General features: G+C 33.3%; 1 protein-coding gene across 1 annotated transcript in view; it reads right to left on the reverse strand.

Annotated features, from left to right (window-relative positions):
• LOC141289446 (uncharacterized) overlaps positions 1 to 13,803 on the reverse strand; it is a 103,038-nt gene that overhangs the window by 26,048 nt on the left and 63,187 nt on the right. The window contains exons 12-15 of the mRNA XM_073821540.1: positions 12,741 to 12,779; positions 7,548 to 7,780; positions 5,582 to 5,701; positions 314 to 472 (exon numbers count right to left, since the gene is read on the reverse strand). Of these exons, the coding sequence (XP_073677641.1) occupies positions 314 to 472; positions 5,582 to 5,701; positions 7,548 to 7,780; positions 12,741 to 12,779 (551 nt within the window). The remainder of the gene's footprint in view (positions 1 to 313; positions 473 to 5,581; positions 5,702 to 7,547; positions 7,781 to 12,740; positions 12,780 to 13,803) is intronic.

Here is a 13,803-nt window from a genome sequence, read left to right on the forward strand (position 1 = left end):
TAAAAAAAATAAGAATGACATCTAATTAAACTCACTACTAAGACAACCACGACCATCCATACTGCACATCTGTCCATTCACTATTAAATTAAACACAAACACACACAGACCTCACTGAGACACACGACTCTCAACCCACACACAAACACAATATGACCATTACAGCAGAGACGTGATGCTCAAACACACACACACACACACACACACACACACACACACACACACACACACACACACACACACACACACACACACTCAGTGAGCTCTAGCAGCATTAGCTCTGCGTCACGAGCCGCAGCAGTGAAACACTGACCCTGTGCATGAGCGTGTGCTCCAGCTCCCTCACTCGTGCTCCCAGCGTCTCGATCTCCTCGTCTCTCTCGCGGACATCCCTCTGCAGCTGCTCCGAGCTCAACAGCAGCTCACTGCACCAGTCAGACTTCTCCTGCAGCGCCGCGCTCAACTCCTGCACCTGAGACACACACCACACCAATCAGAGACTGACGTCACACCTAAGCGTCTGTGTGTGTGTGTGTGTGTGTGTGTGTGTGTGTGTGTGTGTGTGTGTGTGTGTGTGTGTGTGTGTGTGTGTGTGTGTCGCTGCCTGGCAACTGACTGTGATTGTGCTCATGTGTCTTTATTGCTGCACATGCTGACGCTCTAGCAATTTTAACATCACCATGATCACACTGCAGCACTACATTAAACCCAATGGCAATAGATCTTTTGAAATATATATATTAGGGCCGGGACTCGATTAAAATTTTTTATCTAATTAATTAGAGGCTTTGTAATTAATTAATCGAAATTAATCGCATTTTAATCGCATATAAATATTTGACCTGAGAACAGTGAGAAGTAAGTTTTTTTTATATGGATTTTTAGTATACCATTGAATAATGACTGAATACATAAGCTTAAGCAACAAAATATTGTTTATTTTTGTTCAACCAAGTCCAACAGACCAGTGCAATATTTCCATTAAGTGTAGCAATAGGCTCGATGTGCTACAGTGATATGCGAACAACCATGCTCTTATCGACGCTTCCATCCATTCCTTTTTTATGACAAAATTTCCCATCCACAGGGCCAACCAAAGCGGTCCCATCAGCTTTTTTGTCCATGTTCACTGTGGTTTGTTTTGCTGCGTCCCAATTCGCCTACTTATACTATGCCCTATAAGTATGTACTCTTTTTGTGAAAAGTACATACTTTTGAGAATGTAGCAGAATAGTAGGCAAGCTTTGGGACATACTACTTGGTCATAACTGCTTCTTTAACGGACGCTCTGTTGCTTAGTTACCTGAATCTTGTCACTGTTTAAACTGGCCTGTCAATCATCACAGTTAACACTATCTACATTTCGTTTAATTTAATTTCCTACCGTATTAGAGAGAAATGAAGAGGCACGTTCTTTAACGAGTCTTTCATGCCGAGAACTCTGCTCTTGTGTTTGCTTAATTATGCATTTAAACGTTAATGACCAAACCTATCATTATAAATGTTGCTGCACATGGAATATAACGCGGATAACATTTAAAAAATATTTTTTTTATCAGGTTACACACTGATTATTTATCACTCAAACCCCTTTCTCTACCTGTCCGTTGGTCGCGCATATCCTCCATGTTTGTAGTTTTTTAACACTTTTTATGCGTGTTTGTAGTTCTAATCGAATCCTCGTTCACGGCGCAGTGTGTCGTGGGCAATATTAGCCGTTAGAGTGTGCATTGATCGTTAAGTAGTAGACCATCCGGGAATCTTTGGAATACTTTTTTAAACATACTACGATTTGGGACATACAATACTATTTAGGACGGACGCAGCTTGTCTGAACGCTAGTTGGTGCTCCAGTATAATCGGTCCGCCGAATCTCATCCAGTGAGAAACGTTCCGCGGTGCAAAACTAAGTGCGATTAAATGCGTTAAAAAATTTTAACGCGTTATTTGTGTGTAATTAATTAATCTAAATTAACGCGTTAAAGTCCCGGCCCTAATATATATATATATAGTAGAACGACTTCAGATTTTTTTAAGTCAACATTTATCAGGCATGTGATTGGCTAAGGACAAAAAAGCAGGAAGATATACTAAGACAACCCCCCCCCCCCCCCCACCGATCAAATCGTTTTTAAATCAATAAACTCCTTTTAAAGGAACACTCCACTTTTTTTGGAAATAGGCTCATTCTCCAACTCGAGTTAATAAGTAGAATTTTACCGTTTTGAAATCCATTCAGCCGTTCTCCTGTTCTGGCGATATCACTTTTAGCATAGCTTAGCATAGATCATTGAATCCTATTAGACCAATAGCATCACGTTCAAAAATGACCAACGAGTTTCCATATTTGTCCTATTTAAAACTTGACTCTTCTGTAGTTATATCGTGTACTAAGACCAGTGGAAATGCAAAGCTGCGGTTTTCTAGGCTGATAAGATTAGGCAATGTTTTGAGAAAACAAGATCAAAAATACTTTTTAGCTGGAAACAAGATATTTTGACTTGGTTAGATGAACAGTTTACACATATTAATTAAGAGTTTAGTAAGTAATAAATATAGTTTAAGATTGCATGGAATAGATGACATAATACATAAACCCCGTTTTTTTTCACCTGCATATTTTTCAGCAGAGAGACATTAAACGAGTGCTGTTTATTTCTGTGAGTATTCCACACTATGCTTTTAACACATCTTTTAGTCAACATCAGAGATAATGCTATAATTTGGACGGTAAAACATCATTAACGTGTGTTGGCAGTTTGTGTACACAACCACCCTACAATGATAAGAGTCCACCCAGTGGTATTTTTTTAATCTTTAAAAGTAATATGCCCTTTTTAAAATCAGGTCATTTTCAGCTTCTTGTGGGTGTGACGACACACAGACAGAGGCCCCTCCCACAATAGTTGATTGACATGAGCGTCTTACCTTAGCCCCGCCCTCACCGAGCTCAAACAGCCGAATACGATCAGCATTGTGAGACTCAGGTGCAGAGGAAGACTCTAATTGAGCAATTTCTGTTGTTGGATGTAATAATGAACATAGCAGTCGTCATTTACTACCGACATCTGAGCCGCTGAAGACGCAGAGGATTAACGTTACTTTCGTTTTTAAAAGGAAAGCGCCGATCCCGATCTACATATGCGTCTATGTTCGTGTGAATCGTTCCTGATGCAGCTTCACCCACAGCGGAAGTCAGTATAAGGGTTTTTTTTATGCATCTTTGCAAATGGCCTTTCCTTATAATGTGCAGATTGACAAGTTTCGCTGAAAAACGTGGCTAAATGTGGCTAAAGTAAACATTACAGCTCATAATCCCACAGCAGAGAGGGGCGGGGCGAGCAGAGCTCATTTGCATTTAAAGGGCCCATGCGATAAAATGTGACCCTGGACCACAAAACCAGTCATAAGGTTAAATTTTACAAAACTGAGATGTATACAACATATGAAAGCCCAATAAATAAGCTTTCTATTGACGTATGGTTTGTTAGGATAGGACAATATTTTTGGAGATACATCTATTTGAAAATCTGGAATCTGAGGATGCAAAAAAATCAAAATACTGAGAAAATCGCCTTTAAAGTTGTCCAATTAGGTTCTTAGCAATGCATATTACTAATCAAAAATTTCATTTTGATATATTTACAGTAGGAATTTTACAAAAAATCTTCATGGAACATGATCTTTACTTAATTTCCTAATGATTTTTGGCATAAAAGAAAAATCAAAAATTTTGACCCATGCAATGTATTTTTGGCTATTGCTACAAACATACCCCAGCGACTTAAGACTGGTTTTGAGGTCCAGGGTCACAAATGAGCTGATATTTTGCAGAGCTGATCTTGACAAGGTAAAAGGGTGTTTTTTTTACACTACTATTGAGAATTTTTAACCAAAGTATAGTAGAGACTTTTCATTAAGACCCTAAAGAATCATATGAACTTGTGGAAAATGGGCATCCGATGACCTCTTTAATGCAGATTTATTAGCTGCCAATCACTCCTTCACTGACTCCGCTTTGCTGAAACTGGCTGTTTTTTGCTCCAAACGTTTTTTTTTTTTCTCTCTCTCTCTCTCTCTCTCAACCAACCTCCATTTCAGATTTGCACAAACTGCATTGCAATTAAGTGTGTGTGATATGACGATTTTTGATTGTGGACAATTACAATGACTTTTAAAGAAATATAGTATTCTGTCAGATGCAATTCTGGCGCCTCCGTCTCAATATACTGTACAACGCTGCATACATTCACATCAGACTTTTCAACATCCCGTTTGTGTCCTCCCACTTTCAAATTCTTTTGTTACATTCATCTCTTGTATTGTAGAATGCATGCTCAGCACCGCTGAGAGTTTTGCACGATCGTTAAATCGAAGCTGAAAGTAAAACGTGCAAGCGCATTCAAAATCAATTTTAATACCCCACGTTTAGAGAGTGACTCCCCAATGCGCACAAATTAGGCTACATAACATATCTAGGCTGTTATTAGTATGTGGGCTATAAGTTGTGTAGTTGTCTATATAATATGTGACCCTGGACCACAAAACCAGTCATAAGGTTAAATTTGACAAAACTGAGATGTATACAACATATGAAAGCCCAATAAATAAGCTTTCTATTGATGTATGGTTTGTTAGGATAGGACAATATTTTTGGAGATGCATCTATTTGAAAATCTGGAATCTGAGGATGCAAAAAAATCAAAATACTGAGAAAATCGCCTTTAAAGTTGTCCAATTAGGTTCTTAACAATGCATATTACTAATCAAAAATTACATTTTGATATATTTACAGTAGGAATTTTACAAAAAATCTTCATGGAACATGATCTTTACTTAATTTCCTAATGATTTTTGGCATAAAAGAAAAATCAATAATTTTGACCCATGCAATGTATTTTTGGCTATTGCTACAAATATACCCCAGCGACTTAAGACTGGTTTTGTGCTCCAGGGTCACATATGTCTCTATTTGCACTTTGAAACCGAGAGAGTAGCATACTTTGATTATGAGTGCAATTGTTGTTTGCACCAATACGGCTAAGAAAGAACTGTGTCATTTATTTTTTGTGGTTTATACTGTAGATTGTTTAAAAATGCAGTGATTGCCTGCTCAATTTAAATGGATTAACCTACAATAGAGAAAATAAACATCTTGTACTAATATTTTCATTCATTCTTGTCCCTTGCTTAAGGCATAAAATAAATGTTTTAAAAAGCTATTCAGAATCAGCCCATTTGCTTATAAAACATCGGCACTCAGAATCAGCCATGAAGAATTAAGTTCAGTGCATTACTAAATAGAAATGGCAGTTTTTGGTAAATATGTATAATTTATATGTATATTTATATATATAATTTTTTATTATTATTATTCTTTGATAAATAAAACGTTAAAAAGAATATGTCAGATTATGGAAATAAAATGGGTTACGAACAGTGTTTCATGACTGCTAAGTATTTGTGAACACTTTTGCTGTTGTTTGGAGGCGTGTGTGTGTCTAAATCAATATCAGTCCAGCAGCGTTAGACGCAATTTTCAAGTTGAGAGTGAAACAAAGCGAGTGATTGCGTGTCATACCTCTCTGTCCCTGCGGTCACTTCCTGTCTGTGTTTTGGTGGGATTCTTCAGCTGCTGCTCCAGGTTGTGAATCTCCTGCTGAAAAACGTCTCGCTCGTGTTCCCTGTCGGCCGCCTGCTCCTGGAGGACAGAAGGACAGAAACACGTCAGGGATGATTAGCATATGACCACGCTAAACCAGACAAAAACATTGGCTTACATCCGCCGAGCTTCATCACTTAAGTACAATACTATCTGACTGATGCACGTTTTGCAATTGCTTGTAAAGAAAAAAAAAGTATGAAAAAAAAAACGAATTTGGAGGAAAAGAGATATTGTTTTGTTGCATATTGTTTTTATCACTTTTATAACATTATGGAAGTATATTTCTGCTATGAAATAAAAACAAAAGAATAAAAATAAAACATTTGCAACTTCTCTCATTGACTTTTTAATCTCACTATTCTGACACTTCACAATTCAGACTGAGAAATAGTCAAAATTGTGAGAAATAACTTTTTAAATTGTGGAAAAAAAGTCAGAAATGGAAAATTATGAGACAAAAAAAGTCAGAATTACATGACAATCTCAGAATTGAGAAAAATTCAGAATTTCAAGAAAAAATTCATAACTGCACAAAACAAACAGAATTGCAAGAAAAAAACTATTTTGTTGAGTTACAACAAAAAAGAAAAAAAGAATGGCAAGCTCAGCAAAACAGAAAAAACTCTGAAAGTCTGATTTACGAGAAAATAACTCAAAATTGTGAAAAAGAAAAAAAAAACCTTAATTGCAAGATAAGTCATAATTACAAGAAGGTTAGAATTGTGCAACAAACTACAAGAAAAGTACAAGCCAGATTTGCGCTATAATTTATGTAAAAAAAAGTCTGATTTACAAGGAAAAAATATCTCAAAATTGTGACAAACTCAGAATTGCAAGAGAAAAACAATTGCGAGAAAAAAATCTGAATTGTAAGAAAAAAAGTCAGAATTACATGAAAAAATTCTGAATAGTGAGAAAAAGAATTACAAGAAAAAAAGCCCAAATTGTGAGAAAAAGTCAGAATTACAAATATTCTGAACGGTGAGAAAGTCAAAATTACAAGAAAAAGTCAGATTTGTGTCTGAATTACAATTTTTTTTCTAAATTGTGAGAAAAAAGTCTGAATTACAAGAAAAAAATTCAGAATTGCGAGAAAAAAAGTCAGAATTGCGAGAAAAAGTCAGAATTGCATGAAAAAAAGTCAGAATTACAAGATAAAACGTAGAATTGTGCGAAAACTCTGAATTGCAAAAGGAAAAACTATACTGAGAAAAAGTTCTGAATTGTGAGAAAAAAGTCAGAATTACAAGAAAAAATTCAGAATTGAGAAAAAAAAGTCAGAATTGTGAGAAAAAAGTCAGAATTACAAAAAAAAAATCATAATCGTGATAAAACAAGTCTGAATTACAGGAAAAATATTCAGAATTACAGGAAAAAAAAAAATCATAATTGTAAGAAAAAAAGTCAGAATTACAAGAAAAAAATCCAGAATTGCGTAAAAAACTCAAGAAAAGGTTAGAAGAAAAATTTTAATTGTAAGAAAAAAAAACAGAATTGTGAAGGGGAAAAAAATAATTCTAAGAAAAAAGTCAGAATTGCAGAGAAAAAAACTATTGTGAGAAAAAATGCGCAATTGCAAAAAAAAATTAAAATTAATGGAAAAGTCAGAATTTTGAGAAAAAACATCTGAATTGCGAGATATAAAGTCAGAATTCATAGAAAAAAGAAAGAAAGAATTGTGCGACAAACTTGGAACAGAAAGAAAGAAAACAGAAAATTGAGAAATTCAGAACTGCAAAAAAAGTCATAATTACGAGAAAAAAAACTCAAAATTGAGCAACATAAACTCAGAATTGCAAAATCCAAACTCAGAATTCAGGGAAAAAGTCAGAACTGTGAGATGTAAACTGACAGGAAGAAGCAGCATGCTAAAGTGACTCACATCCATGAACTTGCGGTTCTTCTCCAGCTGTTTCTCTAAGGCCTGTATCTGCTGCCGCAGGTCTGTCGTCTCTGTGCTGCGTGTCTCCTGCAGCTCCTGAACACAGCTCACCTGCTCCTCCAGCTCCGCCTCCAGCTGCTTCACCTGCAGCAGCAGCTCGCAGCTCTCCTTCTGGGCCTGACGCTGCACCTCCACCTTCTCCGCCATCAGCTTCTCCGTCTCCTCCAGCAGGTCTGAGAACAGCCAGACGCATGTTAGCACGGCACACGCGACGACTGACGCTCACGCAGCGATCGGCGGATGACAAAACGTGGAGCTGCTCCAGAGACTCATTTACAGTGACAACCACTTCTCAAAATCTTCATTAAATCTTTAAAATTACAACTTAAAAAAAAAAAAAAAAAGATTATGTTCTCAGCGCATTATAAACTGCAAATTGCAAACTTAATTTATAGGACAAAAACTGCTTGGAATCTTATGAAATTTGTCCAGAACATGTTCAGATCTTCTTTAACCACAAAATCAAAAGAAACAAAGAGAAAACCACATTTTGATAGAACTAAATCCCTTTTTGAGGATTTTTTTATAAATACAAATCATTTTTATTGTTATTGTTAACTAAAAAACTGAGGCGAAAACTATTAAGTGTATTTTTTTTTTGCTAATTAAAATAAACCTGAAATTTAACAAACATTAGACTTAACTTAAAACTTTAATGTTAATTAAAAAGTCTGAATTGTGAGAAATGTCAAAATTACAAGAAAAAAGTCAAAATAGCGAGAACAAAAGATAAAATTGCAAAAAACAATTGCAAGAAAAAGTCAGAATTACAAGAAAATTTTCAAAATTGCAAGAAAAGTTAAATAACAAGAAAAAAGTCAGAATTGCAAGAAAAAGTCAGAATTACAAGAAAAAAAATCAAAATTGCGAAAAAAGTTAAATTGCGAGAAAAAAATCTAATAGTGAGAAAAAAATCTGAATTGTGAGAAAAAAAGTCAAAATTACAAGAAAAAAGTCAAAATAGCGAGAACAAAAGATAAAATTACAAAAAACAATTGCAAGAAAAAGTCAGAATTACAAGAAAATTTTCAAAATTGCAAGAAAAAGTCAGAATTACAAGAAAAAAAATCTAAATTGCGAAAAAAGTTAAATTGCGAGAAAAAAATCTAATAGTGAGAAAAAAATCTGAATTGTGAGAAAAAAAGTCAAAATTACAAGAAAAAAGTCAAAATAGCGAGAACAAAAGATAAAATTACAAAAAACAATTGCAAGAAAAAGTCAGAATTACAAGAAAATTTTCAAAATTGCAAGAAAAAGTCAGAATTACAAGAAAAAAAATCTAAATTGCGAAAAAAGTTAAATTGCGAGAAAAAAATCTAATAGTGAGAAAAAAATCTGAATTGTGAGAAAAAAAGTCAAAATTACAAGAAAAAAGTCAAAATAGCGAGAACAAAAGATAAAATTACAAAAAACAATTGCAAGAAAAAGTCAGAATTACAAGAAAATTTTCAAAATGGCAAGAAAAGTTAAATTACAAGAAAAAAAAGTCAGAATTACAAGAAAAAAATCAAAATGGCAAGAAAAGTTAAATTACAAGAAAAAAAGTCAGAATTACAAGAAAAAAAATCTAAATTGCGAAAAAAGTTAAATTGCGAGAAAAAAATCTAATAGTGAGAAAAAAATCTGAATTGTGAGAAAAAAAGTCAAAATTACAAGAAAAAAGTCAAAATAGCGAGAACAAAAGATAAAATTACAAAAAACAATTGCAAGAAAAAGTCAGAATTACAAGAAAATTTTCAAAATTGCAAGAAAAAGTCAGAATTACAAGAAAAAAAATCTAAATTGCGAAAAAAGTTAAATTGCGAGAAAAAAGTCAAAATAGCGAGAACAAAAGATAAAATTACAAAAAACAATTGCAAGAAAAAGTCAGAATTACAAGAAAATTTTCAAAATTGCAAGAAAAAGTCAGAATTACAAGAAAAAAAATCTAAATTGCGAAAAAAGTTAAATTGCGAGAAAAAAATCTAATAGTGAGAAAAAAATCTGAATTGTGAGAAAAAAAGTCAAAATTACAAGAAAAAAGTCAAAATAGCGAGAACAAAAGATAAAATTACAAAAAACAATTGCAAGAAAAAGTCAGAATTACAAGAAAATTTTCAAAATTGCAAGAAAAAGTCAGAATTACAAGAAAAAAAATCTAAATTGCGAAAAAAGTTAAATTGCGAGAAAAAAATCTAATAGTGAGAAAAAAATCTGAATTGTGAGAAAAAAAGTCAAAATTACAAGAAAAAAGTCAAAATAGCGAGAACAAAAGATAAAATTACAAAAAACAATTGCAAGAAAAAGTCAGAATTACAAGAAAATTTTCAAAATGGCAAGAAAAGTTAAATTACAAGAAAAAAAAGTCAGAATTACAAGAAAAAAATCAAAATGGCAAGAAAAGTTAAATTACAAGAAAAAAAGTCAGAATTACAAGAAAAAAAATCTAAATTGCGAAAAAAGTTAAATTGCGAGAAAAAAATCTAATAGTGAGAAAAAAATCTGAATTGTGAGAAAAAAAGTCAAAATTACAAGAAAAAAGTCAAAATAGCGAGAACAAAAGATAAAATTACAAAAAACAATTGCAAGAAAAAGTCAGAATTACAAGAAAATTTTCAAAATGGCAAGAAAAGTTAAATTACAAGAAAAAAAAGTCAGAATTACAAGAAAAAAATCAAAATGGCAAGAAAAGTTAAATTACAAGAAAAAAAGTCAGAATTACAAGAAAAAAGTTTGAATTGCGAGAACAAAAGATAGAATTACAAAAAAACAGAATTGCGAGAAAAAAGTCATAATTACAAGAAAAAAATCTGAATTGCAAGTGAAGTCAGAATTACAAGAAAAATGTCAAAATTGAATGTCAAGATAAGAACAAATTAAGCTAAAAATTAGAAATGGTTCCTTGGTAAATAATAAATAAACAAATAAATTAATTAATTTAGATATTATAATTGAATTAAATACATTTAAGTTAACTAAAACTGAAATGAAATTAAAGTTAAAAGCTAATACAAATAGTAACATTTAAACTAAATTTGCAATGAAAATTTAAAATAAAAAACAAAAGCTAATTCAAAATATTACTTGAATATTATTTAAATAGTATTTAAAAAACGATATATACAAATAATAAAATGTAATTTCTTGTTTTGTTCTGTTGATTTTGTGATGATGGAAACATGTTTTTGTAAATGTTCTCCGCAGTTCTCCACGTTTGTATCCGAGACACACATTCCCCATTTCCCACAATCGTTCCCATTCCTGTACGATCCATGATCACATGATCCCGTCAGCAACCACCGAACCAATCAACAGTGCAGGAGAGGACGAGGGGCGGAGCCCGTGATGTCACAGGAGGGGGAGGGGTTAAAGTGCAAATGCGAAAAAGGAAAAAGAAACAGAAACGTGTGCCTTTATTGAACAGCCATCATCCGCTCAACGCTAATCAGTTCAGTTGATTTTTTACTTTTAGTTTATTTTATTTCAGTTAATCTTTTTTTTTATTTCACAAACTCTAATTTGAAACATTAACAAAAACTAGAAACTAGCTAATCATGCTAGAAACATGCTAACAACTTACTAATCATGAGAAACATGTTAGAAACATGCTAGCAACTTGCTAATCATGCTAGAAACATGTAAGAAACATGCTAATCATACTGGAAACTTGTTAGCAACTTGCTAATTATGCTAGAAACATGCTAGAAACATGCTAACAACTTACTAATCATGAGAAACATGCTAGCAACTTGCTAATCATGCTAGAAACATGCTATAAACTAGCTAATCATGCTAAAAACTAGCTAATCATGCTAGAAACATGCTAGCAACTTGCTAATTATGCTAATAACATGCTAGCAACTTACTAATCACGCTAGAAACATACTAGCAACTTGCTAGCCAGGCTAGAAACATGTTAGAAACATGCCAACAACTTGTTAATCATGCTAGAAACATGTTAACAACTTGCTAATTATGCTAATAACATGCTAGCAACGTACTAATCATGCTAGAAACTAGCTAATCATGCTAGAAACATGTAAGAAACATGCTAATCATACTGGAAACTTGTTAGCAACTTGCTAATTATGCTAGAAACATGCTATAAACTAGCTAATCATGCTAAAAACTAGCTAATCATGCTAGAAACATGCTAGCAACTTGCTAGTCAGGCTAGAAACATGTTAGAAACATGCTAATTACGCTAATAACATGCTAGCAACTTACTAATCATGTTAGAAACTAGCTAATCACGCTAGAAACATACTAGCAACTTGCAAGCCAGGCTAGAAACATGTTAGAAACATGCCAACAACTTGCTAATTATGCTAGAAACATGCTAGCAACTTGCTAATCATGCTAGAAACATACTAAAAACTTGCTAATCATGTTAAAAACATGTGAATAAAATGCCAATCATGCTAGAAACATGTTAGCAACTTGCTAATGTCATGCTGATTATGCGAGTAACATGTTAATTGCGTTAGAAACATGCTAGCAACATGTTAACAACTTGCTAATCATGCTAAAAACATGCTAATAACTTGCTAATGGCATGCTAATAATGCAAAAACATGTTAATCATGCTAGAAACATACTAAACATGCTAAAAAATTGTTAGAATCATGTTAACTACATTCTAATTCATCCTAGCACCATGCTAATATTCTAATCTATCTATATAAAGTTCGAAACTTTAAGCTTTTACAGCTGCTTTAAACTTTTAAGCTAGGCTTTCTCCAGCCAACCTAAGTCTTGACAAACTTTTTAATCTAGTTACAAGTTTTATATTTTGTGATCAAAAAATATGTTGCAGGTGAAACACCAGAGTCGTGATGCACATAAGTCATAGATTGATGCTGAGATGGCTGTTCAATATCCGGTCGCCGCGGTCACCCCATGCTAGCGTGTTTTCAGCAGATATGGTGTGATGTAGGTGAGCTCAAGCAGACGAGGCGGCGGTTAGTCCATCACTGGAGCCAAAAGCAAGCAAAGCTCCAAGCTGCTGTTAGAAGTGTTTATTGATCAGCGCGTGCCTGTCAATCAATCGATCGATCGATCAGATCAATCAGAGACAGTGATACACAGCGTGCCGGCCATCAACACACACACACACACACACACACACACACACACACACACACACACACACACCTGCTTCAGGCGCTGCATCAAGAGCAGCCTCAACTAGTCCTGAGGAAAGAGAGAGTGAAAACAACACGTTCGTCATGCAAATACAGGAGGAAAGAAGGCAGAAACAAGTCACGCATGAAGACGGACACAGTCTGCATCTGTTTGTGTGTTTGCTGTTAAAAGCGTCTCGGGATTCTCCTGCGGGGAGTTTGGCACGTCATGCACTGGACCTGAAAACATCTGAAGGCCTGTCCACACCAAACGTGCCGATAAAACAACAACAAATCTTGCATTTTGAGAGACGTTTGGAACGTAAACGAAAGTGATGTTACTGTTAGCTAAAACTAAAAACTATTTGATATTTTAGATATATAAACTATAAATAAATAAAACTATTAATAATAATAATTTAACAAATAAAATGAAAAAACATTATTATTATTATTATACATGTAATTTAATAAAAAAAATAATAATAAAATAAAAAATAAAAAAATTAACTAAAATTAGAAATTTACTTGGTAACTAACTAAAATAAACAAGTACTAAAACTACTATTTCAGCTACTAAACCTCAAGTAAAAATACATTTGAAAATGGGCTTAACTGCATTATTATTATTATTATTATTATTATTATTATTATTATTAATACAGGTTTAAACCAACATATGAATTAAAAATGATCATATGTGACCCTGGACCACAAAACCAGTCATAAGGTTACATTTTACAAAACTGAGATATATACATCATATGAAAGCCCAATAAATAAGCTTTCTATTGATGTATGGTTTGTTAGGATAGGACAATATTTGACCGAGATACATCTATTTGAAAATCTGGAATCTGAGGGTGCAAAAAAATCAAAATACTGAGAAAATCACCTTTAAAGTTGTCCAAATTAAGTTCTTAGCAATGCATATTAATAATCAAAAATTACATTTTGATATATTTACAGTAGGAATTTTACAAAAAATCTTCATGGAACATGATCTTTACTTAATTTCCTAATGATTTTTGGCATAAAAGAAAAATCTATAATTTTGACCCATACAATGTATTTTTGGCTATTGCTACAAACAT

Source organism: Garra rufa, chromosome 17 (assembly GCF_049309525.1).
Source record: "Garra rufa chromosome 17, GarRuf1.0, whole genome shotgun sequence".
NCBI lineage: Eukaryota > Metazoa > Chordata > Actinopteri > Cypriniformes > Cyprinidae > Garra > Garra rufa.